The 27,805-nt window shown below is 40.8% G+C and overlaps 1 protein-coding gene across 5 annotated transcripts; it reads left to right on the top strand.

Moving 5' to 3' along the window:
• Positions 1 to 64: 64 nt before the first annotated feature.
• ZBTB21 (zinc finger and BTB domain containing 21) lies at positions 65 to 22,401 on the top strand. 5 transcript variants are annotated; one of them, XR_009726360.1, is made up of 4 exons: positions 878 to 1,100; positions 4,523 to 4,698; positions 10,917 to 14,260; positions 19,289 to 22,401. XR_009726360.1 is itself a non-coding variant. In XM_061359205.1 (3 exons), exons 2-3 carry the CDS (start codon positions 4,565 to 4,567, stop codon positions 14,104 to 14,106), a joined length of 3,324 nt encoding a protein of 1,107 aa, XP_061215189.1. In that variant the 5' UTR covers positions 83 to 193; positions 4,523 to 4,564; the 3' UTR covers positions 14,107 to 15,744. The 5 variants fall into 5 exon arrangements, 4 of the variants coding, with proteins under 4 accessions (XP_061215190.1, XP_061215189.1, XP_061215188.1 ...); XM_061359205.1 differs by lacking the exons at positions 878 to 1,100; positions 19,289 to 22,401 and adding an exon at positions 83 to 193 and having other exon boundaries at positions 10,917 to 15,744; XM_061359204.1 differs by lacking the exon at positions 19,289 to 22,401 and having other exon boundaries at positions 10,917 to 15,744.
• The last annotated feature ends 5,404 nt before the right edge of the window (positions 22,402 to 27,805 follow it).

Below are 27,805 nucleotides of genomic sequence, written 5' to 3'. Positions count from 1 at the left end.
CCGGCCAATCGGAGCGCCGCGCACGTGACGAGCGTTCCCTTCGATGACCTCATCCCTGGTGTGGGATGACGTCAAATTCAAGATGGATGGAATCACGGCGGCGGCGGCGGCAGCAGCGCGCGCGGGCTGAGCCGTGAGAAGGAGGCGCCGTAAGGGGGGCAGCAGGGGTGGGGCGCGGCCGGCGGCGGAGAAGGTGAGTAACGGCCAAGCGTCGCGCCCGCTCCGGGGGCTGCCCGCGCCGCGCGGGTCTCCCCGTGTACAAAGGCGTCTTTTCCTGACGTAACTCTGAGGTGGTGTTTTTTTTACCTCCCCTCCCCCCTCACCGAGCAGGGCTGCGGTCCCTGAGCCGCGCCGCGCGCATGCGTCGGTTACGAAACTCCCGTCGTTCGCCTTCCCCCTCCCCCCCCCCGCACCCGGCGCATGCTCCCTGCGCATTGAGGAAGCGGCGGGTGTCCGCCGCCGACGGCCACATAAGACTCGCTGGGGGCTGCCTCCTGCGCATGCTCCGGCTGCCCATCGCGCGCGTGTGATGCGCAGCCCTCCTTCCTCCGCCCCTTTCCCTCCCCGCACGGCCGGAGTCCCGCGCAACTGCGCCGGCGCGGCTGTGGGAGGGCGCGTGTGGCCGTGCTCCTACTTTACGCGCATGTGGGGTGGTGTCGTTGGTGGATGCGGAATTTCGCGCAATTGCGCCTGCGCCCCGCTTGGGGTTGGGTGGGGTGGCGGGAAGGCAGGCGCGAGCGGCTGTACGCCCGCCCGCTCGTGTCGTTCCCCCACCTTCCCACCTCTACCTGCGCGGGCGGGAGGGTGGCGGCATCGCCTCAGGAGGAGGTTGTCCAGCCCCGCCGCGCCGCAACGGCCGCGTGAGGAGCCGCCGGGACGCGGCGCCGCGGAGGCTACCGGCGCTTCCGCCTGTGGGGCTGCCCCCGGGCAGGTGCCGGCTCCGGTCTTGAGCTGTGAAACATGGCAGAGGAGCCAGGGGGGCTGCGTCTCGGTGCTGTAGGTCCTCCCCGGTGTGTCTTGAAGGGAGAGCCGCGCTAGGCTGCGCGTTTCAGGGCGGAAAGCATCCCAGCAAGGTTCCTGCGGCGTATAAGTACATGCAGGTATTAAAGTGTAGCCTGACTAGTCCAAGTGTTCTCTGGCTGTGTTAGTCATGAGGAGAAACGAGTATCTCGTAATCTAGCGGGAAAGTCCTTCCTCTGGACTGCACAGCAGCGTGTGCTATGCCTGCAGAAAGCTATGGGAGGTGTTTGACCTGACCACAGCTGTCAGACAATCTTACTTAAGTCCAAACTGTCACTGTATGTCCAGATTGGATGCAGCTCATGTGAAGTACCGAACGGCAGGAAAACTCAAAGGAGTTGTTACTGAGACAGGAAATACTGTGGAATCTCATTCTGTCCTGAGTAAGCTCTTAATAATGAAATGGCACTTGTTTTAAAAGTTGTCTTTTGGTTGTAGTGGGAGTAAGCAGTAGGTAGGCAGCATGTTTAAGAAGATTGTGGAGAATTCCATACGGTGAGGATCTTGTAGTTTAATTATAGATAATATTGTTATCCTTAGAAAAAAGATTTTGTGAATATAGATTTATTTTTTTTTTTTTGTACAACAAGGTTTTCAGTACTAAATGAGGGGTAATAGATGTGTGTTACAGGTAAACATATTGCTTTTTGTTTGTGTTGCCTGAACGCTGCCAGTTACAGTGTTCTGTTCTGACTTTGCAGTAACTGACAAACCAACTGCTTCGACTAAAATTTTCCAGCAGGGTTATGATGATGTTCTTAAGGGGAAGTTTTGAGCAAACTTTAGCAACTGTTCTTATAAACCTCGTTGGCAAAAAACCCACAAATTATGTGGCCATCTTGGTGGTGGAAGGGCATCTGACATCGCTTTTTTTCAGAAATTTTATTATCCACATGCTGTATGGTTGTAATCTCATAAGAACGTTTGGTTTACCTGTAGGGAGGCCAGACATCTGAAGATGCTGGGAACATCTAAGGAACTGTCATTTGCATGTTCTTAGCAGGGACTTGCAGGGAGATGTCACAAATGACAACCTGTGGAGTTTTCAGCTACAACGATGTGTGCCAGACCAGAATTTATCCAGGGGTTCTCCAGCTCTGAGCTCCCCTGTGCCCACTGGTGTGAAGATGATCCCTTGGGCACAGAACTGAGTGACCATGTCTTTTGCTCTCAGTGGTGTTCTTGCTCCTTCACTAAATTTCAGTATTGCCTTGTGATCCCAAACAGGATTAAAGTCATAATGAGTTAGGTGCTTTTTTTACTGCATAAGGTAACTTACCCTTTAGTATATATTATCATTTATTTGATGTAAAAAGAGGCAATAGATTCTAAGTTCCTGAGGTCCTTTTTGCATTCTACCTTTAATTGTACACCAATGTGATATATGTTGATATTTGCACTTCCTTTTCCTATTGTGTGGGTTCCTGGTGGCAGGGTGATACTTAGTCAGGTGACTCAAATTCAACATGCTTCTCAGTCAGAGAATGCTGCAGATCACTAGAAGCTTGATATCGCTAAGAGATTGGGGTTTGTGAGCTCATGTTTTTGTGTCTGTGATGCTAGAGAATACCGATATCCAGAGAATTAAATAGTTGGTGCTGTGATCTTATAGTAGTGCTGACTATGCTTTCCTTAAAATTAGAGGCACGCTGATGTTTGGGTTTAAAGGACAACTTTACAGGAAGACGTGAGCTTTTTTACCATATTGAGGTTGTTTCTTTTTGAACTTCAGTAGCTGTGAAGCAGATACCATAAAAATAACATCAAGTAATTTCCCATTACAGTATTCAAGATTTTGACAGTTGTTTTATCTGAGAAATAGTGATAAGTATGGTCTATAAACACGTGTAGACTTCCAGGGTGGAGGAAGGAGGAGCTGGGAGAGGAAGTTGTAACCACCATATGGTTCGTACTGCACTGGGAGGTACTATGCTCTGAGTCACACACCACAGTTGCAGCTATTTCCAGCTCTCATTAAAAGAAATTATCAACTTCTGAGCAAGTGAGCTGTTTCATAATGAACTCTACTACGTTTAATGATCTGCAATGCTTGGTGGGGAAGAAAAAGAAATCTTGAGAGGCAGCAAAATCTTTTGTTGCAAGTGGAAAGATTGCAGTATGCCCTGATTTAAAATGTAGGTTCTGTGCAAAGGGATTTGCTTTCCCCAAATATTTATAGTATAGATTGACTATTAGTCTATGTACTGTCATATTTTTTCCTTTTTTTTTTCTTAATGGTGGTATTTAAGACAACAGTTCTCTTACATTTTCTTTCATTCAGCAGTGAAATAAAAAAAGTAACGATCTGTTGTCTTTGATTATTGGCTATTTTATGTATTATGTTGTTCCAGAATAGTCTGGGCATAATTTATGAGCAGGAAAGGAAATGTTACGCAGTAGTTCCACCTTCCTAAACTCATTTTGCCTCCACCGCTACCACCATCAGTTCAGCAGCCTTACAGACCATCAAAATAGAATTTTATCACCTAGTCCTGATTGTTGAGGGGATTTTCTTGCTGAGATTTAGTGAACACACCTCTGTTGTACAAAACCTTTCTTACAATCTGTGATGAAAAGGCATGAAAAATCCTTTGGCCAAATAATTTCAAAAAAATGTTGTAATGCTGTGTCCTGTCATAGTAATTTGTATACAGTCAAATTGCAGTCTTCAGGAAAGGAAGAAGTATTTTCCCTTTTTTTTGTCTCAGAGCATTAATCTCCTTATCCATGGTTTGTCCTACATCAGCACTTTAGCGGTGTGAGTAATCTTTAGGTTGCAGTTCATTCTCAGTAATCTCTTTTTGATAAGTTGTGGTGAGCACAGAGACAGTTCTTACATGGGGAACAGCGGCTGTCTCTGCCACTCTGCACTCCCCATCCCTCTGATCCACTGCTTTCCCTCCACCATTGTGTGGCTCATGCACAGACCGGCACCAAGCCTGACACCAAAGTACACTAGAACTGGGATTGTGCCAGTATTCTCAGTGGGGTGGGTGAACTATTTGGTGTTCTGGTCTGACTACATTTGTGAGTATCTTCAGAGAATCTTTTAAAAATTGTGCACTGGAATAGTAAATATGCCTCACAAAGGTCCTTTTGAGGTAAGAAACATGTGAGGAAAAGCAGCAGAATTACAGTGGTTTCTAATCACTGTTTGCCACAATGTGATTTACCTGTCACAACCAAAAAGAATTGGTTTGATTTGTGCCAGGGTATAACTCTAAGTACAGTCTTTCACCTATTGAGGTAAATGGCCAAATTCCCTGGAAGTTCAGTAAGAACAGGACCAGCTCCTTTTTCATAAATACTTTTGAGGAATAAAGTGTTCTTGTTCATGGAGGGGGATTTTTAATTATATATTTTAAGGTATGTGAGACGTTGCCTGCCTCCAAATGCACGTGGATTTTGAATAAGCTGAAAATCTTCCATGTGCTATTCATGACCTTATAAATCTCTTATGTAAAACTCATGTAAAATTGCTGTTGTCTTTCCCCTTTTGCAGTATCGTCTTCCCAGTATCTTGCCCATAATTACTGATGGCTGAATGGAGATGATGGCTGAATGGCGTTTTCTTTGGATCCCTTCAGTGGGTGGAAGATCCCTGCGTTCCCTGAATCATAGGTTTCTCACTTGGCAATTTTTAGGCTCAGGTTTTATATTAGTTTTGCATGTTTCAGAGTAAGTGCATGACTTTCCCCCCAGTCTCTTGTTCTCATACAGAAATCTTAGCGTAAACACAATTCTGTTGATAGAAAAGTACCTTATAGTTATATAATTGGCTTCTCTTCCCATCTGAAATATACTTTGCCTGTACAAAGCGCCTTTATATTAATAGAAATGTGCCCACAAGTAGGGCTTGTCATTTTCACTATACCAGCAAAATCAAAAGCAGTATGTAGACAGGATTTTATTGTGAATTGGGACAGTTAAACAGGGAAAAAGTGGCTTGTATAGTAGAGCAGATGACTGAATATTATTCAGTTTGGTAAGTGTATCTCAGCATTACCAGAAAAATAATAAAGTCAACCTGGAGAAAGAATACATGTGTATATGTTTGGTGTGTGTCTCCCCTTCTTCAGATTCTCAATTTTATGCATCTCTTACCAAAAAGTCATATGAAATATTTCTGCAGATGAGGTTTTTGTAAGTGTTTATGTTGTATAGCCGTCAAGCCTTTTGGGCTTGCACCATCAGAGACTAATGGCAATGTTACGAAACTCAGGAGAATGAAACCTGAAGGGATATTTAGTGAAAGGTATTTAAGTTTCTTAGTCCCTTGATTTAGTTTACAGAAACTTGGATGATGAGTTAGACACCTTTCAGTTGAGGCACTGAGGCTAAGCACAAATACTTTATCAAACTGTGTTTGCTGTGTTTTGATCTTCATGGACTCTTTCAAGAAGAACCAGAAAAGCTCACAGCTAGGGAACATTCCTGCCCTCTCCCTTACATATAGTAGCTGTGCAATCCTGCAGCCCACTGGATCAGTTTACTGATCTGATAGCGAGCTAGCCCTTCCCTGGTGGGGGAGGAGAGATGAATTGCTCCTTGCAGGAGCAATCCCTGGTTAGGTTAGACTGAGAGTAAAATGACATTGCACCCTTAGCTGCTGCTTGTTTGTAAACAAGAGTAAGGACCAGTGGAACTTTGTGGTGCTGCTCTGACATCTTGTAGTTTGCTGCGAGTTGGGAGGAGCTATTTTGAGTGTCGGTCGGCAGAATGAAGAGTACTGAGTTTGAAAAGTAGCTTCTAATTTCAAAGATAATTCCTTATATCAGGATAACTGTTAATTCTTTGTCTCTAGTGGGGGGCAGAATAGACTGCACAATATTATAGATTTTTTTCCTTTGCTCTCTAAATTTCTGCTGCTTTCTGTGTGAAGGATGAATGGTTGAAAATTAATACATCAGTTTCACACACTAGCAAATACATTATTTGTCTGATTTTATGCCTGTCTTCATACCAATGTCTCCTTACTGATCACCCATTGGAAGAGAAAAAAAATCTGTCTTCATGGAGAAAGTTTGCAGTATTATCTCCAGTGAAAACAGTGATAGCCATTTAAATCACATTTAGTTCAATCCAGAAGAACAGAATCCCCAAACTTGCAATGAGAGATTACTCAAATATTTGGTTAGAAAAAGATTATACAAGTGCAAACAATCTTGCCCTGCATGCTTGGAGCTTGCACATACAGCTTTTGGGGATGTGTAGCAGGGAGCGTGTGTATAAATATATATACATGGACTGTAGGAGAGTATCTGTGTTGCCAAGGCTGTTGGTGGGAGAAGAGGCATTTGATAAACTGCTGTCAAACTGACATAATAAAATCCAACATATGATCCTTGAGTAAAAGTTTAAGCAGTGTAGGTTCCTTTTGTATCTGAACTCATGATGAGTAATGGAACATTTTTCCCCCGCTGTGTCCGAAGCCGCATGTGAATTTTCAGAGCCTTCAAATCCTGTGCAAAGCGCTCACAACTGAGTGCAATATTCCCGAATTTATGTGGGGATACACCAGGAAGTCACTTGTGTTTCCTGGCTGACTCTTATAATCCGTGTTGCTTTGTGTTTTTCCGTGGGTTTGCTCCCACCACACTTCTTGTGTACGTTATCCCTGTTGAAACCCCTGTTCAGTCCCCAGGCTTGCCAGTCTCCTCTGTGTTTCCTCCTCCCTTGTATTCTCTGCTTCTAGCTGCGGTTTCTTACAGCCCTGGCGCCTCCTTGCTGCGGCGTTGCATCTCATTAAGTGTTTCAGGTTCTCACTGCCACCCCCAACATGCTGTTAACACAGCTTTAGCTGACAGCTATGTTGTTGTAATGGAAGTCAGCAGGCAATATCAACATCTTATTTTAGTCGCTTGTGTATTTGCAAGTGCAAGCTGTTATGCTGAAAATGTTCACATAAATACCTGCCTAATTCTACCAGTAAGGTTTCAGCATCCGTCACTTCATTGCTTCTTAAGGTCAAGTTTCAGATGGGCAGAGCTGACTGAACCACTTGCTGACAAAGAATGGGTAGGTTCTTGTCTTCTTTTGCTGCAACTCTGGTGCTTATCTGACCTCTCAGTGAGCTGGTTAAGCTCCTAACCAATAAAATAGCAAAAAGATCTAAAAAGCTGGATTGATTTTGTTTGTTTCCTGCTTCATTTTAGGGAGCTGAATCAACTTACTGGGAGGGTGAGAGGAAGGGGAAGTACCACTTCAAAAGCAGGTGTATGTTGAAGATCAGTAAGCTGCTGGGCCAAAGATTAAGCTTTTTCACCCTTTGCTTGTGAAGAGCAATTTCCTTTTGTCAGAAAGTAAACTTGAAATAGTTGAATTGTCTTTTCCTATCCTTGTTCAAAACCAAAATAAAATAATCTTGCACCAAATTTGGTACTTAGATTTCTGAAATCTCTTTTGCTGAGATCAGTAGAGAGGGCTGTTGAAGACTGACACTAAAATCTGTTCTTGGCTTCATGAAGGAAGGCTGCAGTCCTCCAGCTGAACTAGCCCTTCTTGGATCTGGGCTCTTGCTATCTCTGTTCCTCCTGAGGACCAGCAGCTGCTGGTGTGTGGCACCTGAACACAGACGATGGGAGATTTTTCTGTTATGCTCCTACTGTTTCCTTGATGTCATGCATACATCATGGAATTGAAGAGGAAAAAGCTTTGTTTCCAGTGAGTAGCAAAGACGGTTGGAAAAGAATGGTTGGAGAGAATAGAAGCAGATTATCTGGAGGAAAGACCTTAGGTAGTTAATGGCAAAATAATCTTCGGCTGAGGAAGTATGAGTCCTCAAACACCTGTAATCACATCTAGTATTCAAGAGACTGCCATAGTTATGTTATCTGCAGATAACAGGCTAGGCACACCTTTTGTGTCAGGCTGAGTACAGGGAGCCAAGCATTGGCTGTGAGGACAAACTGTTGTAAGGAGTTTTTGTCTTCCTGTGGCTGCTCCACTACCACAATTTGCTGCCTCTTCAGTTATGCCAATGCAATTGTTCTTGAGATTGTGGTTTAATATAAAAATTGACCAGCATTGGAAAAGAAACAGTATTTGGGTTTTTTATTTATTATCTGATCTGCTGTGTAAAACATGCCTGCAAATATTTGTACTGGCAGGGCTGAAGAAGTGAACTGCAGTGTGCAGTCTTTGATCAACTTTGTTATTGAAAAGTGCTCATGTAGTGAAATTTTAATTCAGTGTACATTTGCTGTGGTAGTCTTTGGGGGTTTTTTTGTATCTAAGTATTTCAGGCTTTCAGTTGATCTGTGTAAACATCTTAAAATGGTTCTGCAAACCAGTTCTGGTTTGGTTCTTGAAGTATCATAGCTTGTTTTATTTCTGACTGTTACATTTAAAGGCTATTAAGCTGAAAGTCAAGCACTTGAATTAGGAAATTCCAGGATTAATGCTGCCTTTGCAGGATTAAATTGGTCCCTTGTCATTTGTGTATGTTGCAGCCTTGGTTACTGTTAAAGTGACAGAGTTATATTGTACAAAAGGGTCCTGCCTCCTTCACCTCACAGAAGACACTGCTCTGAGAATGAAAGGGAGGATTGTAGTAGAATGCTTATCCCTGTCTTATTTAATGTAATAAATTGAAGGTGTCCTGTGAATAAAAAGGAGAATGTGGAAGAAGGATGCGTGACTTGGATTCTGCTTTAGACCTGCAGATATTACACCTGTCTCTACTAATAGCATTACTGGTTTGTGATGGACTGTTGTGAGGAACACATAGTAATTACATGGTGTTTACTCTGTGAGTGTCTTACACAAAACACAAGGCCTGGGTAGCGCAAATTAAAATGAAATATTTGAAAATATTTCAAAACATTTGACTAACATATTCCTTTCCTACTGTGTTCTTGAAGTATGGGTTCTACAGCTGCTTCTGTTGGATGTCTCTGTAATACTGCTTCAATTCAAATCTCCTTCTTAAGCATACTATTCATCTATTACCTCCATATCCTATGCTACAACTTGCATCCCAGATGAGTCTCTTGAGTTTGCAAATTCAGTTTCTTTCAGATGAAGCTAAGAGAAAAGATGCATGCCTGGAACACTTGTTCTAGTAACACTCCGCGTGTTAATGCATGCTTAGGCCATGACACTGGATTAGAGCCAGTCAGACTCCACCACTTTATATTGCAGTGGCATCCACAAAGGAGATGGGTAGCACTGACAGTACTTCTAAGCAAAACATAGAAAGCCAACTAAGTCAGATTGGTTTCTCAAATTCATAGAAGCTTGACTCCTCTGAGTTTTTTAGGGGGGTTGGGGAAATTATGCATTGTAACTCTGATGTGAATTAAGGATAAATTAGTGTTTATGAAACGATACTGCAAAGCACTGGAACACTCAGTACCAATCGAGTGAGGAAACAGAATTCTGCTTTTGCTATAATCATAATGCTGTTAAGTCATTCAGACAAGGTAGTTTGAGACGTAGAAGTGGTAGCTTAGCCCTATGGTATGATCAATGCCCCGAGACTCTGAATGCAGCACACTTTAAGTCATTTCTCAATAATACCGATTTAGACTTCAATCACTTACTTGTATCCATTAGCTGTAAAATTTACCACCCTCATTAATCAAAGGGTTATAGCTTCTTAATATTGTTTTTTATTATCAATTTTCCTTGTGAGCTGATGAATAGTGAAACCTTTTTGTTGTAGCGGCATACATCATGTATAAACTATAAACTAAAGAGTAGTTTCTCAAATCAGCTGTGAAAGAAGAGAATTGCTTCAATCAGACATACCACTGGCTTGTTTTACTACCACCATGGAGGAAGATAGTGTAAAATTCTTAAAGGTTAACTTGAACAGAATTGTAAGTGCATCCATGAGAAAAGAAATTTGATATTGCTGATTTCTCTGTGTCTGCGCATGCGCACAGATAATACAAATTTAAATTAGTGTCCCAGAAGTTCTTGGTTTAAACCAACTTAAAGATTAAAACCTGAGTCTCTTCTTTTGTTAAGATCTAATTAGTAGCAGTGTACTGAGTTCCTGACATATCCTGCAGTATGGAGCAGGTTGTGTTTTGAAGCATATGGAAACGGAGATTTCTGCACTGCAGTTTAATTTGTGCTTAGTATACTCTTGGATGCATCTGAGGATAGCTGTTCCTCAACTTTATGGGTTGTGGGCATAAAGTGCTCTTATTTTAATGAATAAAACAAAGTTAGAATAAAGCAATGCAGGGATACTTCAGTTATAATTGTGTCATTTCTAAGAAACCAGATCCTGTCAGTGCAGCTATAAGTGACATATTTGATAGCTAGAAGTATATGTTAACAATGCTGATTAAGCATAAGCAAACATGATGAATGAATCTAGATTACAGACAATAATCCTCCTTTCTTGTCCCTTCCCAGTATTGTTCTTTCCATCATCCTATTAAAAATGATAACAAAATCCTGTTAATTTGTTTAGTCAGCAGGAAACTGACAGAGTTACTTAACCTCAGAAAAGGGGCTTGGCGTAACTGAGCTTTAGATATCTGATCCAGATAGTTTATCAATGTTTGTCAAGATAGATCTTCATAAAGCTAAAGCTGAGAAGATGATAGTGAAAGGATTGAACTGTTCCGTCATGTGGACAGATGTATTGCTGGAAGACAACACAGTCCACCAGTTAGTTACGTGTAATATTCTGGTTGTAAAATGAGTATTTAGCACTGTATTTGAAAGCGGGCACATGAGGTGGTTCTTCTCATGGCTGTGGTAACAGTTTTATTCTAATTCTCATAGCTTTCCTCCAGACAAGATGCTTTCTTCAGCACTGTTGATGTTGGGTTAGCCAGTTTATGAAATACAAAGGGATTAGGTGTGTTTCCTTTAATCTCTAACAACAGTCACAAGAGGTAACCTACAGCTTCTTTTTTGTTGTTGTTCTTTTTCAGAAACACCAGAATCATGGAGGGGCTCTTGCATTACATAAATCCAGCACATGCTATTTCACTTCTAAGCACACTGAATGAGGAGCGTCTAAAGGGACAGCTGTGTGATGTTGTTCTCATTGTAGGAGATCAGAAATTTCGAGCTCATAAAAACGTTCTGGCTGCCAGCAGTGAATACTTCCAGACTCTGTTCACGAATAAGGAGAATGAGTCTCAGTCAGTGTTTCAACTTGATTTTTGTGAGCCAGATGCTTTTGATAATGTATTAAACTACATTTATTCTTCATCCTTGTTCATTGAGAAAGGCAGTCTTGCAGCTGTGCAAGAACTGGGATACAGTCTTGGAATATCCTTTCTTACAAACATTGTTTCTAAGAGTCCTCAAGCTCCTTTTCCTGCTTGCCCTATGAAAAAGGTACTGTATCAAGATGAAGATGAAAGTAGTTCTCAGAAGAGAAGTGTCATTGTCTGTCAGAACAGAATTGAAGCACAAGTGAAAGGTATAAATCAAACACAACATGATTTAAGCCATACTTCTAAACCTTCATCCTCCGTTGCTGTCAAAACTAGCAGTAGACCACAAGTAACAAAACCAGCTGAAACCCTTCACAACTTGTCACTGACTGAAAGGAGATGGCTGAAAGAAAGCCCTGTGAGCTGTACCAAGGTTCATGAAACTTCTGGAACTGTGGAGGATCAGAGCAGAGGTGGTTTACTGAAAAGGAACACAGTACTCCCTCAAATGCCTTTAGCAGAAAAAGAAATTGCAAGTGATGAACCAGGAAGCAGTGGTCAGCTTTTAAGAGGAAAGGCTGCAGAGATGTCATTAAAAAGATCACGCCCACCAGTCTTGTCTCTACGCGGTACATCAGAATCTACGTTTTTGTTGCGAGAGGCAGGAAAAGGAAATTTTCAAGGTGAAGACAGGAATTTGCTATACTACTCAAAGTTAGGGCTAGTAATCCCATCTAGTGGATCTCGTCCAGAAAACCAAAGTATTGACAGAAGTGGGCCACTTGTAAAAAGTCTCCTTCGAAGATCACTGTCCATGGACAGCCAGGTTCCCATTTACTCACCTTCTGTTGACCTAAAACCTTCACAGGTATCATCATCCTCCTCACTGGGAACTAATGATGCCCAGAAGACATTTAATGTTGTATCTCAAAAGTCATCCTTGAAAGAGTCATCAGAGAAATTAGTCGTAGATGAAAAACCACAGGTAATACACCCACATCGCCTTAGGTCTTTCAGTGCCTCTCAGTCAACTGATAGGGAGATTGCTTCTCCTCTCACAGAGGTGCGAATAAAAACTGAACCTAGCAGTCCACTTTCAGATCCTGCTGAAATAATAAGAGTTACAGTGGGTGATGCTTCAGCATTGGCAAATAAAGACTTTTCTTTTAAAACTGAGGATGATCATAAGGAATCAAGTAGCCTTCCAGCAAAAAGGAGATTTCAAGCTGATAGAACAATACCATTCAAGAAACTGAAGGCAGATGAGCAGGGTTCTCCTAGGTCAGAAGATAACTTTGAGGAAGGCTCTAGTTCTACACACCTTGATGCTGATTTTCCTGATTCTGATGTCAGTAAAGATGAATACAGTGAGTTGGAAGAAGCAAGACCAAATAAAAAATTTAAATGCAAGCACTGCCTTAAAATTTTCAGGTCAACAGCAGGTCTTCATCGTCATGTTAACATGTATCATAATCCAGAGAAGCCCTATGCTTGTGACATATGCCACAAGAGATTTCACACAAATTTCAAAGTGTGGACGCACTGCCAGACACAACATGGAATTGTGAAGAATCCCTCACCAGCTTCCAGTTCGCATGCTGTTTTGGATGAAAAATTCCAAAGAAAACTGATTGATATAGTGAGAGAGAGAGAAATTAAGAAGGCTCTAATCGTTAAACTAAGACGTGGCAAGCAAGGTTTTCAGGGACAGTCTGCTTCACAAGCACAACAAGTCATCAAAAGGAATTTAAGATCGAGAACCAAAGGAGCCTATATTTGTACCTATTGTGGGAAAGCGTTTCGTTTCCTCTCACAATTTAAGCAGCACATAAAAATGCACCCAGGGGAGAAACCAATTGGAGGAAATAAGGCTCTTAAGCAGAAAGATCATATTCATATTGAAAGTCCAGCAGAAAACAAAGAGGTTTATCAGTGTCGTCTTTGCAATGCTAAGCTCTCTTCACTTATTGAACAGGGAAATCATGAGCGACTCTGTAGAAATGCTACTGTCTGTCCTTACTGCAGCCTTAGGTTTTCTTCTCCAGAGCTGAAGCATGAGCATGAAAGCAAGTGTGAATACAAGAAGCTTACTTGTCTTGAGTGTATGCGTACCTTTAAATCATCCTTTAGTATTTGGCGTCATCAAGTTGAAGTTCATAATCAAAACACAATGGCTCCATCAGAGAACTTTTCTTTACCTATCCTGGATCACAATGGTGAAATAACTAGCTCATCAAGATTGCCTCCTCAGGCAGAATCCAATAAAATGAACAATTTTGTTACTGCAAAGGAAGACAGTGTGTTCAGTGATTCGTCAGAACAAATAAATTTTGATTCTGAAGATTCCTCGTGCCTACCCGAAGACCTGAGTGTTTCCAAGCAGTTTAAAATTCAGATCAAAGAAGAGCCTGCGGATGATATAGAGGATGAGGTCACCGAAACAAGCAGGGAGCCAAAGGAAGTAGTCTCCAACAAAGATGCTGGTTTGTGGCCCTGTGAAAAGTGTGGGAAGATTTTCACTGTACGCAAACAGCTGGAGCGTCACCAAGAGCTCTTATGCTCTGTGAAGCCATTTATTTGTCACGTGTGTAACAAGGCCTTCCGAACCAACTTCCGGCTGTGGAGTCACTTCCAGTCTCATATGTCACAGGCTGCAGAAGAGTCCGCAAATAAGGAGCCTGAGATATGTCCACCAGCTAATTCTCCATCACCCCCACCCTTACCTCCACCCCCACCCCTCCCCAAAATCCAGCCTTTGGAGCCTGATAGTCCGACAGGCTTATCTGAAAGCTCCACTACTACTGAAAAATTGTTTGTACCACAGGAGTCAGATACACTCTTCTATCATGCTCCACCACTCTCAGCAATCACTTTCAAAAGACAGTACATGTGTAAACTCTGTCACAGGACTTTCAAGACTGCTTTTAGTCTTTGGAGCCATGAACAGACACACAATTAGCTTTAACAGATAAGTTTAAAAGGTGGTTCATTGGAGGCTGTGTTCAGGATCTCAGATGTATGCCATATAAACTAGAAATTCAAGAGGATCAAAATGACAACAAGGATGATGAAAAATTTGGAATTTGTGATGCTGCTTTGATTTGAAGATTAAGGTAAACCAACTTGGTTAATAGATAGAAAGCAGAATAATTTAAAATACTGTGGTCTGGGATCTAATAGTAACAGAATGATTTTTATTTCATTTAACGCTGAAATGCGATCACATCTGGATTGTATGCATGGATCTTCATCCTGTGATGTTGGTGTGTGCGTGTGTATTATATATGAAGTTATATATTAAATGAAAGAGTAACAACAATTTGGAGTCTAACTGTGAGTTTATAGTAGTGAAATACTGTAACCAACTTCATTATTTTATGGGTTTTTTTTAAGAAATCAACACATGAGCTCCATATAAATACTTGCCATGCACTTGCAGTTAGGGAGGAAGTGGATGGAGTGTCTTGCTGGATTGACTTAGGTCTTAGAAACCTTTAGCAATAACAAAGAAACCTCAAGTTTGAGTAATCCTGATGTTATAGGATACAAATGTGTGATATTTTAAGGGAACATAGGATTGTTTTTTTGTTATATGGAAGTTGTGCAGATTAAAATAGAAAGTCAGCAATATTATTATTAAGATTTTATATAAAAAGTAGCAGCAAGCCTGCTTTCAGCCATTTAATTATATGTTTCTAAGGAAAATTGGGAGGGAGGGTGTACTTTGCTTTCAGTAATGTCCAAAGACTAATTTACTACAGATACTTTGGTAGTTGAAGTCGTATTAACAGCCATCATAATGCAAATGGTACTGTTTATAATATGAACTAAGATTGAATGGATGTCAAACAAGTTTCATAATTTTGTTTCCACTATTTGTACAACTGTTTGTAATTCTAACTACAAAGGAATGTATAAGTATTAAATCAAAAAAAGAGAGCTCATTAAGGGACAGAAGATGAGTTCTGTTCCTACACAGAGTAATAAGCTTGGCCATAAGTACGAAGATATGTTTTAATATAAACTAAAAATGTAAATATTTATATAGACACCTGTATAAATGAAGAAGTATGTATTTGAAATTTGTATTAAGCATACATATCCAGCTCAAAGCAGAGGAAAAAGCATCACACTACAATCACTGCATTTTATGAATACAGTGCATAGAATATTTCTTTCTGACGCTTTCTCTCATGTGTGATACTGTGTTGCAGTTTTCTGATTTGTTGAAAATCATGGTAATTATCGGATGCAGGTATTCTGTGTGGTTCTGTTATTTTACCTCAAATCAACTGGAGTGTTTAGTATGAGATCATTGATATTTACCAGAAGCTATAGTAAGGGTCCAAAATTATTCTGTAAGTAAAAGAAATATTTACCCAGAAGTAGGTGGGAAACTAACGGTGAAAGATTCTTCTACTAGAATTTAAACTGGGTGGAGTGGTGATGAATTAAAGTGAACATAAATGATGCAAACAGTGTTTATGATCCTGACCAACTTTACCCTGTGTGGGTTGGGATAAGGGATTTGCATTCCACACTACATACTCTTGAGTCCAGTCTGTGTTTGCTGAAAACAACAGGATTTTGGTCATGAGTTCCAGGGGAAGCAAGAAAGAATCTTTAATTTCAGCATCTCAAGTAAGAAGAATTGCAAGCTGATACAAAGATTTAGCAAAATCAAGCACAAATATAACTCCTAAGAATTTGAAGATGGGAATCCTTAGTTAGGCACATGCAGGAGGAGATTCTTTTCTCAGTGAAAGCCCAAGTGTGTCAGAGCACACAGGTTTTTTAATCATTATTTTTCCTGTAAGTTAAATTTAAAAGAATTGGCTCAGGATGGACCCCTGACGTTTTTTCAGCTACCAAAATATTGCAGTGTTGCTTTCAAGCCTCTTCTGTTTCATTTGTGTTTAAAATTGTTACAGAACACTTCTAATAGTAATGCGTTATTCTTTTTTGTGGTCCTCTTTCAGGCAAATTATACCTGAACATGATTACGCTAATTTGTTAGAATATCAGTTAAACTCTTTTGGTGACATTGCAATTAAAACAAGGTACTTGTTTAATAGTGACATTTCTAGTTACAGACTTTTTTATTTCACCTAATTAAGACTAAATCTCTTTCTTACCAGAAATAATTTCAGAACAAGTTTATTGCACTTCACCTGGTTTAATAAAATCAGAAAAACATAAAGCTTCCCTAAGTATCCTTTAAATGTATTTAAGAAATCTGTGCATATAAAATATAATCATGGGGTGGGTTTTTTTTAATGGTTCCTAAGTTTTCACCAATGATTCCTCTACACAACAGTCTGCAAATTTATATGTAGCCTTTTAAAAATCAGTGTGCTTTCTGAAGCAAGATGGCAACTAGGTCAGCTGCGTCATAGTCATCTAACTTCCAACTGGAATTCTGCTATGTAATACAATGATAAATTTCACACACTTAAATGGAAAGCTTGTGCAACAGCTTTGAAGGAACCTTGACGTTTTTCCTAGTACACTATGTGTTATAAAAAAATACATAAAATATTTTGGTCTAAGTAGCCTCTTTCTAAGGGTTTGGGGGGGGGGGGTTGTTTGAAATTTTTTTTGAGCTGTGTGGGTTGGGTTTGTTTTGTTTTTTTTTTAAATTCAGTTCCTGTTGTTTAATAAAGGAATTCAGGATCTCTGAAGTTTAAATAGGAGATATTTATATAGCAGTTGTGGTTTTCTATTAGCTTTTATACAGTATCTTAAAAAGCCCTTGATAGAAGTGTTTATTTTGGAGGATACCGAATAAATATGCTTCCACTTATATAACTTTAATATATGTTTTAAAACTTAAATTATGGAAAAAAATGTTAGTTGCTTGTTTATAAATAAAGGTCTTTTGAAGAGTGTCTAGTTTGGCCTCAGCCAAAATAAAAGGCAAATTTATTGATACAAAAGCCTGTCTTCATCATACTTTGTTTAATATTTTAGCTGTGTGCTAAAATGACACAAAGTTCGAGGTCTTGTTAAATATAAAAAGTGGTTTGCTTCTTAAATTTTGTGACAGGAATGTGCAGATGTTTTAATATATAGATTAGAATCTTTAATTCTTCATTTTTTTTGCTATTTTTATAATCTGTTTGGTGTATCTCAGAGGACTATCCTGCTTCAGTAGAAATACAGTGGGAAACGTTTTTTGCATTTAAGAGGAGCAGGGTTGAGCCATGAAACGTATTTTGATTTGATTGTTGTTGGTTTTTTTCTTTTCAGACACTGTGTTGGCAAAGTGTCTAAGTTAACTCCCTTTAAGATCAGTCTTAATTTTTTTAAAACATGTGCTTAAGCTCTTTGGTACATTGGGACCATGATCAACCTTGAAAGAGCAATGGCAGAAAATAGGTACAGAACCAAAAGTTTAAGTTAATTTTCCTCTACATAAAAACTGCATCTACAGCTAGGGTATAGTTCTGTAGTTTTATAAAAACAAAGGACATGAACCAGTAATAATAGAGTCTCTACTTTGGGGGAATTTTTTTTTTTTGTAAGGGGGAGTGACACACCCTCTGACAGTTAATTGGGCAGATAACCTGCTGAAGCAGTGGGTGACACTAGAATTTGTCTTAACGTGTTTCAAAAGGGAGATGTAGCCTTATCCATGAACCAAAACACAGCTCTAAAAGTCTTCTTCCTGCTTTTCCTGTTTAAGCAGGCCTTCTAGTGACATCCAGTAGGTTGTTTTTTTTTGTCTGATGTTTGTTTTTCCCCAAGTAAGACACGCAGGTTTGGTCTGAAGCTACGCGTACTCTTTGTTTCCAAGCTTCCAGTGATAAAACTAGAAGTTACTCACATGGGATAAGGACAGACTATGCCTACCTTTTTGGCACTAAACAGTGAGGGTGCAAATATCTGGCATAAGCCAGTAATCTGGCAGGTGCCTATACTGCTTAATAAAATTGTTTACATTTTCCTACTAGAAGATTTAGATAAAAATCAAAGAAAGCTTAAGGGTTTGGGATTTTGGGTTTGTTTGGTTTTTTTTTATGTTTCTGTTAATGAATCAGTGTTAAAAACTGTGTTGTTGTTTTTGTTGAACACAGCCTAATAGTATTTTTTTAATGTCATTGATTCGTGTTTATTTAAAATGACTTGTGGAAAACTGTACTATAACTGTTGTACATAAAGGGACACTATCAAGAGAAAGGTTGTATACAGTAAATGTACTTACCTGTAGTAAGAATACTTGATATTAATAAAATCAAAGAATTTAAAACCAGGGATTGAGTCATAACGAGCTGCTTTGGCTTCCTCAATTGTTGCAAGGATGTCTGAAAAATACATCTGAGTTCTGTGGGTTGAGCTTATTTTCCATGTTGCTTTTTCTCTCGCTATTCCAGAATAAAGGACTCAATCCATTTTTTGCTTTTCTGGTTCCTCAGACATACAAATTACCTTTTAAAGATGCAAGCTTCCCACTACTGGAGCAGCATCTTTAATTAAAACACGTACATAAAACCAGAACAAACTATCTTTTGCAATGTAACATGCAAAAAACATATAAAGTGCACATTTTAAGGCTTATTCTTGACAGTGTCCCTTTAAAAAAAAAGCCAGGAAAATGGGATCACTTTTAGTGCTTGGGTACAGAGGAATAGTTTCTTACAGTTTCTAGAAATTTGAATTACCCGATATATTTGCTATGGAGTTTTCCAGTTACACAAAAGCACTTGTCATTTTAAAGGATTATAGAGGTAAGACAAAAGAAGCTGGTTTTATAATCCTGTATACTTTACAGTCATTCTATATCTGTTCAATACCTGAGGATGGCTTTTTACTTTTTTTAGGAGTGAGACTTAATAGCTTAGGGTAACTTTTTCTTTAATGTAATGTAAATCCATTGCTGCTTTGTACAACTTTTTCTACTGTGTGTTTTCTTTACTTAGATCTTGACTAAGAAATGTTGGCGCCCAATAAACTTACACTTTGTTTCTTTTGAATTACTGTGTCTTATACTGGAATCTCTTGGCAAAGTGTGATGTTATTGTACATACCATTGTGTCTGCGGGATGGGAATTTTGTTTATAAAAGAACATCTTTTGATCTATTTGTTGGATGTAAATGGTATTTTTTACATCACTAAAATAATGGCTTTTTGTTTGTTTTAGTACATGCCCCACTGAACATTTTACTGGAAAATACAAGAAAACCAACTGCTCTAAACAATCTCAAAAAGTTGAGTACAGCCCAGATTCGGCTTCCTATTCAGAATGGAGCTTTCTGGAAGCAAGGTTAAATCAACTGAGTATCTCTTTCATCTAAAACTGGAGCAAGCCAGATGTTTGCAAATACATGGTCAGGAATGTTTATGGTATTTTGCAGTGCTCTCATCGAAAGCAGTTTTGCTGCATGTATTTCCCTCTTCAAAACCGCCTGGGTGTGGATTCCCATGATGCAGAAAACTGTCTTTTGGGAACAGGGTTTACTAGGCTTCTCTTTAAAGTAAATGAGACATGTTTGAGAACTCTTAGGCCAGTTTTCTCAACTTCTTGGCCTCCACAATGTCTATCCTTTGTGCAGTTTGGTTGAACCCATTGACCAACTTCACTCACATTTAACAGAGGAGACAAGGTCTCTCAAGTTAATCGTTAACAGGTTTCATAAAAATCACTGACTGAGTAGCAAAGAATGGTCTTAGTGGGAAGGACAAGATGTACATCAAGAGCATGTGCTGAGCAGTTATCTGTGGTTTTTATCCCAGCACTTGACATCCCAGTGTGTGCATGTGTACTATCTTGTCAGTGTAAGTGGGGCAATAGGTCAGGTGAAACATATGGCAGAGCTGCACTTCAGAAGTCAGGTGAGCTGTGGAAAAGGCAAAGAGAGGGCTGATAGCTGTTCTCTTAAGTTGTTCACAGAGTCATAAATCACCAAAGGTTTGGCTTCCTCTTTCTCCTTTCTGCATAGGGAACTCCTCCAGCTCTTTCCACATCCAGGTAACATCTATATACAGTCCTCTCTCTGTTACTGTTTCAGAGCAAACTAAGATCTACTTAAATGCTTCATAGAAAATGCCTCTGCTCTAGAGACCATGCAACCTATATTTGACATAAAAGCCAAAAAGCAAACCAAAATGATAAAAAGTTACTGATAATGCTGTAAGTTTTATGCCTATTTTCATGGTGGTTATAATTCCAGCTGTCTGCTTCTCAGACAGTGCTCTGCAAACAAATCCAGTAATGTTTACTTACTTTTCCCTTCACAGGATGTTTCCAGTTATCACCCTTTTTTTAATATACAAATACCAAGAGGATATTTTTTACTTCTTGTATTACAAGTAACCTATGTGGGTAATATTTGTTTCCAGTCCTGAAATACTCTGATAATAAGAATTTTCAAGGTCTTGGCTGCAGCAAAGCAATGTACACAACTTTTATTTCCCCTTCATACTACATGTGTTGAAAGAGTGTATCGAAAGCAAAGCCAGTTTCTGCTAACAAAGAATTTGCTTTAAATTGTCTCTGCAGTTTTGATACTATTCTTAACAGTTTATTAATGTCTTGTCAGTCCAGGGTCTAGGATGGATACAGCTCTTCAATATCATGGAGCCTGGCTGTAGACATTAGCTTAAGCTGGTATTTGTGGGTGCATGTTCTCATCTAGCAACATGCATCCCTACAGTGAGGTCCAGTGGTGTTAAAAACGAGGCAATGATGCCTTTTAAAAAAAGAGGCAAAGATGCTGTAACATCTGTGAAAAAGTTGAAGGGAAGAAAACTTCCCAAAAGATTGTTTAATACTATTTCCCTTACAATCTTGCCTTGGAGAAAGTTCAGATCCTTTTGGAGCACCCTTGCACATCACAAGGGCTTCACCAGGAGTGGCAATTATACCTATGGAGATACATTGACAGTTTCTCCCCCTTGCCACATAAAAGACTTCCTCTCTGTATGGCAGCCCAGGGCTGTGATTAACAAGGCAGCTGCTGTTTCCTGCTGCCTCTTCTTCACTCATCAATCGACTGAGCAGCCAAACACCATGAAAAGGAAACTTGACTTTGTTAGTTTGTATTCAGATTACTTGTCCCAGGATAAATTTGACTGAGGCATGTAAAAGCATGTAAACACATCTTTTAAAGGCATGAGAAAAAAACCCAACAAACTATACAAATACCAAACTGTTGCTCTGAGCAAGCCTGGAGGAGAATTACAGATACTAAAAATGAGATTTGAAATTGGGTGGGGTTTTTTAGCAAGCATTACTACAAGACTGAAAAGGGGGAGATCCACACAGAACCTTTGTTTTATAGAGATGATCCTATAATCTATTACGTACCTCTAACACTTGTGTGCATGCACTAGGAGGAGCCAGAAACAAAAGACTGAACCATCACATCCACCTGAAGAGCCACACTTGAAAGCATCACACCAAAGGCGAACCCTTCTCTATATCTATTTGTATGTATATAAAAATGCATCTGAGTGTGTTTAACTATGGCTCAGTTACACTGTAAGGGCCGAGTCTGGATAAAATTCCCTGTTAGGTCAAAGGCATGTTACAATACACTTTTGTCTAAAAGCTAGCTGTCTTCTCTGGAGTATTTTCACTGTTCTAGAAGGCAGCATGGATTCTGAGATTTTTCAAAAGCCTTTATTTCATACTCTTGCTACTGATTTCCTACAACATTGTTTGAAATGTGTTTGCTCTCAGTCTAATATTTGAAGATCTCTTTTAGTACTTAAGAAGTCCTTTCTTCTTTCTGATGCCCAGTGTTCCCAAAGGTAGTTGGGCTTAGTGTCCTCAAGCATGTGTGTGAGGGACATACGAGTGTTTGTACTGCATGGAAGAAGCACACATCCCTGGGAAGCCAGCAGCTCCTGGGCTGGAGCCTAAGATTCAGGAGAGGCAGGAATCTCTCCAGTAGTTCTTTGCTGCTTCTTCAGCTCTATCTTTGACATAAGAAGCCTTAACCAGTTGGGCACAATGTTAACTCTGAGGCTAAATTAACCCATAGGCAAGAAACGATGTAACTGGAATTACTCGTTGTGTCTATAGAGTGCCGTACTTGAGGAACGCAGGCCACAGTACTGCTCATGCGTATATCAGTCTCTCCATCCCAGCACCATCACCTCTGGTGATACTTGCGCTCTCTGGTGGAGAGAATAGAACTGGCTCCAGCAGGTGGAAATAAAAGAAGCTTCTCTATCATGTTTTAGTTTCTAAAAATTCACAGTATTTTAGTAAATGTATTTTCTAAAAGTAATCATCATAGAAAAAAATAATACTTTCAAACATGTTTTTCCTTCTTCCATTGCAGTGCCAGGTGCAAGTAGTAAAAGAAATAACCATCAATTCCAGACAAAACATCTGTTGCTAGTCTTTGTTCCTCTTGCAAACCCCTTACAAACAGACTATTTACTGGATATTGGAGAGAGGGAGAAGTGTGATCCTACAGAGAAAATAAAAACAGTTATAACAAAGTGATAAGAAACTTCTGTAATTAATGGGTAGAACACTGATATGTTGCAATGAATACTAACACCATGGTGCCATTGTACACCTTGATAGGCTGTAATTCTCCTGCATGAATGGCTTCAAAGAAAGTACAAGTATCCAAGGTGTACCAGCTTGGGTCCGTGGTTGCTCTAATAGAACTGAAACATGGCTTTGCAATTTTGCTTTATACCTGAATATGAACTTTGAAATGATGATTGGTCAAAATAAAACATTGTGACCCATTTCTTTTGAAACTTATCCTATTTGTCAATAATTATATTTTTGGGGCATAGTTGTTTTTTCAAGTTTTTTCTTTTTTTCTTTAGGAACAAGTGTGTGTATGAAAAACATCTATAATAAAAAGCTGTGAAAGCGATTTTCTGATCTAATGAAAAACTCAGTTCCTGGCAGTATGCTTTCTTAAGCATTTAAGAGATGTAGGTGTTCGGGCAAAGAAGAATCGAATGGCCTAAATGAATTGAAGTTTTTCTACTATGAGGTTGTGGTGGATGTATTACTCCTTGTTCAGTAGAGATTGGTGTTTGGACAGATTAGTATCCCCTGGTTTTGCAAAAGGACCAAAAATAAGAGCAGTTAGTCAAAGTGCAAGTCCAATAATGTCAAACCATGTCATCATCTCACAGCTTTTTTGCTATGGAGCAAGACTCCTCCGTTAAGAAGATGTTCTCTGGCAGACACGAGTTGGGAGGAGTTATTCCAGATCAAAAGCCAGCAGAGCTGGCCTCCTTCCCCCCACACTAGCACCTAGTTATGAAAGCTTGCTTAGTGCCACCTCCTGGGTGCCAGACTGCTGACCCTCTTCCAACAGGGCTTCTATGGGAATCCCACCTTGCCTTTATTCCAGCTCTTTGCACACTCTCAGACAACTGTTGCAAAGCAGGGGACAGTATCTCTGATATGTTGAGTCACATGAAACAAGATGGGTCATCTGGAAAGGGTCTACAGAGAACAAACTGGAGAGTACACAAGAAGGATGGCCAAATGGAGGAGCTCATCATCCAGCTTTAGCACTCCACCTCTTCTTGCCCCACAACTCCTGGGCAAATCCGGCAGTCAGCAGGTAGGAGAACATGCCTGCTACCTGCCTCTGGCACAGTAGGTAAAAGAGTGCAGGAGAGACTGAAATGCTACATGTGAAAAAGGAGATGGTCTCTTCTTCTGTAGAAGTAACATGCCAAGGGGTCACATTTCAGACATGAAGATTAACAGGTCTACTTCTGGCAGCTGACTTGCATGGTGGCATCACCTCAGGCTGACCATTACACCAGCAAAATTTCATTGTGAAGACATGGTTCTATGCACCTCACAGGTAAACCTGGCATCACACGGAGTCCTGGGACACTGGAAAAAACTCTGCTGGCCAAAGTGCACTTTTGCCAAACTAAGGATCTCTTACACTATTACACTGTCGTGACAAAGCACTTCTTTCAGACTTCATGTTAGACTGCATGCATGGCCTCTTATGAACCTTCTCTTTCTTTCACGTGTGTAAAAATTACTCTGGAGCTCAGAGACAAAGGATTATTGAGAAAAGTTTGGATTGATTTTATCTCTCTGCATTGTAATTTTATGAGTGATCATTTAATCACAGTGATTGAACCTACTGTGCTTTTTTCTTTCTTTTTTTTTTTTTGTCATTGTTCTGCTCACAGCTCTAAAAATTAAATTGATTAAGTAACTATGATCTCATCCTGCTCCCTTTGCTTATATGTATAATGCAGGATGCAGGATAGTCTCAGATGAGCACTTTGCAGACGCTAGCTCTGAGTGCATACCCTGTCGTGTCACACCCTGGTATACCCATTTGCCTGTGCCAAGTGTAAGCCACCATTCCTGCAAGAAATCTGGGAAGTTCAAACAAATAGTCAAAGTCCTAAAATTCTGCCCACATTCTGTTTGTGGGGTGAAAAAGAGCATCTCTGAACACATGCGTGATGAACCTGGCAGCACTAATTAACGGGTGAGAGTTCTTTGTTGTCCCTGTGCCTTCGGTAACTGCCATCACAACAATCTAACATAGACTAGGTCAGAGGAAGTACAGGGATGTAGCTGTCTTCTTGCCTTTCCAACACAGAGTGGAACAGTTAACAAAATTCATACTTCAAAGGACCAAGACAGGACGTGTATTAACCATGATGAATGATGCATCTGTAACTCTGTTGTTCCAGAACCTTGTAAAATCAACTCTGTATCAATCTCAGTCACTTTACATTATTTAAACTTGCTTTGCAACCATCACTGACAGAGCTATATACTTGCTAATTAAAAGAAAATATGGGAAATGCAGAAGTTGCTTAATAGAAATACAGCACACAGCAGAGCCTAGAAGCATGTCAGAATCACAGTTCCCAGCTTCAAAGTATATGGAATTATGAAAACCTAATTAGTTTAGTATATGGAATTATGAAAACCTAATTACTTTACTAATCGCATCCCCAGAGCTATGCTTTGATGGGCAAGATCCTGAACGTTCAGAGAGGGCCATTCCAAGTTCACAGGTGCACAAAAAGGGAAAATAATTAAATATAAATATTAGCTGCCACATCCTTTGGCTATACTTCAAAAGTAAAAATGTAAAATATTTCTAGTAACAAGATAGCTGTTAAAGTTCTGTTAGAGGAAACTGCCCTTAATAGTTCAGTGTAATCTTTTACACTTTCTTGTCATTTCATGTTCACTACTTGGACTCACAAAATTCCTGCCAGTGAAGGAAAATTCTCTGCATGGCATACGTGGGGAACTGAAACATGGGATAAGCTAAGGGCAGGTTTTCTGCCACAGCACAGTGCTGTATTAGAAATCCCTGAACTATCATCTGCAAACAAGCTGGTATAGCAAAGATACTGGTTTGGATCTTAAAATCAACCAGGCTAGTCAATCTAAGTCTCTCAGCAGGGTCAATTAACCTGTATAGAAAGCTGTGCTAGCATGCTAGCAATATGGCTCTGGTTGTGGATCTCTGGAGGTCTCAGCCCCTTGCTCCTTGGTATCACGTAGGTATCATGTAGGTATACTTGGTATCGTGTAGGCAGATGGCAGCTGGTCAGCGAATGGAGTGCAGGATTTCCCTGTCCCAAGCAAATACTTTAACTTATGAACAGCCTGTTCTTCTTACATAGGTACAGTCACCTAACTGCAGCAAATAAAGCCATGTTCTGGCCCTGTCAAGTTTGCAGCTTATAGGTGCAAATGCGGACAATGCATTTACAACACAAAATGATCAAACTGCTTATCAGGCAGTGATCTGTTCTTCCTCCCAGAGGCCTAGCCCCAACATTCTAACGTACTGTATTAAATGTTGATGGAACAGCCTTTCGGGTATCCCAGGCCCCAGAGAACAAGGTGGAAATCTGGAGCAAAGATTATTTACATTTAATGGAAAAGGATCAGGTCAGGGAATACTTCAGCAAACTGGACATATGGCCCCTGATGAGATGCACCCACAAGTGCTGAGGAAGCTGGAGATGCCATCACAAGGCCACTCTGTATCATCTTTGAATGACAGTAATGACTGGGATAAGTGGCCAAGGACTGGAGGAAGCAAATGCCACTCCTAACTTCATGAAAGGTAGGATGGAGGATGTTGAGACCTGAGACCAGTCATCCTCACCTTGACCTTGAGAAGGCGATGGAGCAGCTAATGCTGGACACCCCTTCCAGACACATGAAGAACAAGAAAGTCATCAGGAGAAGTCAACATGGTTTTACCAAGGGGAAGTCACACTTGATCGATTTCATAAACCTTACAATGAAATTAGTGGCTTGGTAGATGAGGGGGGAGAGTAGATACTGTCTACCCAGGCTTCTGACACTGTCACACATGTGGAGCAAGAACTTACAGTGACATTTCACTACCAACCTCTGTGATTTAATCACTGGTTGCTTGAGCATGTCAGTTGGGCAAAAAATACAAGTGAGGTTCCTTGGGTGGGAGCTGCCATGGGTAAGGAAAGAAACAAAGCAGGCAAAGGAAAGCACAAGAAAAATGAGGACACAAATAGCGATGAGCTGATAAGGTAGCACTCTGAAAACCAAACAGGGACTTAACTAAAAATGAGTGTGACAGAAATAAATTATCACAAAACTTTTCTTTACTATCAAAAGGCAATTTCCTCCCCTTTATTGCAAACCTCATACTGATAACAAGTCATTCAGCATGGCCTGCAGAAAGTACTCCGCTCTGAGTTTACACTCCAGGCTGCAAATCGTGGGGAAACACAGATTTTGGGGGATTTTTTTCTTCGTTCCAGTCAGTTTGACATCCTTGGCAGAGATGATGAAGCACCAGGAATTAAAAGGAAGCCCTTGGATAGGAAGTAGAGGGAACAATTAAATGCCTTGTAGTGTCCTCAGCTATTCCTGCAGTGCTGCGGAGGGGTGAGGAGGAAGAAGCAGATCACAGTCCTGCAAGTGCTACCCTGTTAGGTGAAGGGGTGCCTGCCTGAAATGCTCACCGAGAGGCAACGTGGCAGTTCTATCCACCTAGCTCTGTAATTCGCATGAACTAGGTGATTATGTCTCAGCCTCTGGAACACAAACATTACATCATCTTACTTTTGGGAAGGGGGGGAAGTCGGGTCTGTTTTGTAGCCGACTCCTGCTGCCCACTCGCAGGCGTTACCACGTTTATCTATTGTATGCAAAGACGTGAGGGGCTGTCCGCATTATTTTTCTCTTGCAGTCGTTGCTTGGTGTGCAAACGACATCAGTAAATAACATTGATATAAGGGGAAACGTTTTGTGGTAGGAAAACCAACATCAGTTATTAGTTTGGCACCTCTTCCCCGCGCTTCTGAAAGCCCCATCGTCCCTATTAAAGTTCCCCGCTTTTGCCCGCCCGTGGGACCGCTCTTCTCGCCCCATTCTGCCAGATACAGCAGCCGGTTTCCCTGCGGAGCGCCTGGTCAGGACGCATCCGAACCCGCCCGGCGCAGCCTGCGCCCTCAGACCCCCGCTCCCGCAGGGGGCACTGGGCGCCCCCTCACCTATAGTGCTGCGGGGCTCCGGGGGGCCGGCGGGACGAGTGCCCTCCGCCTCTCTCACAGGGCGCCCCGCCGCCAACAGCGCTGAGCCGGGGCCGGGCCTCCCCTCGGCGCCCCGCCGGCGGGGGCGGGGACTGCGCCGTGGCCGGGCGGGGCGGGGCGGGGCGGGGCGGTGCATTGTGGCGTG

This window comes from Neopsephotus bourkii, unplaced genomic scaffold (genome assembly GCF_033783945.1).
Source record: "Neopsephotus bourkii isolate Nb327-2 ecotype Australia unplaced genomic scaffold, CSIRO-AGI_Nbou_v1 NB_962, whole genome shotgun sequence".
NCBI classification, from domain to species: Eukaryota; Metazoa; Chordata; class Aves; order Psittaciformes; family Psittacidae; genus Neopsephotus; species Neopsephotus bourkii.
The sequence above is the reverse complement of the archived record's forward strand: the minus strand, read 5'-3'. Positions and strand labels throughout refer to the sequence as shown.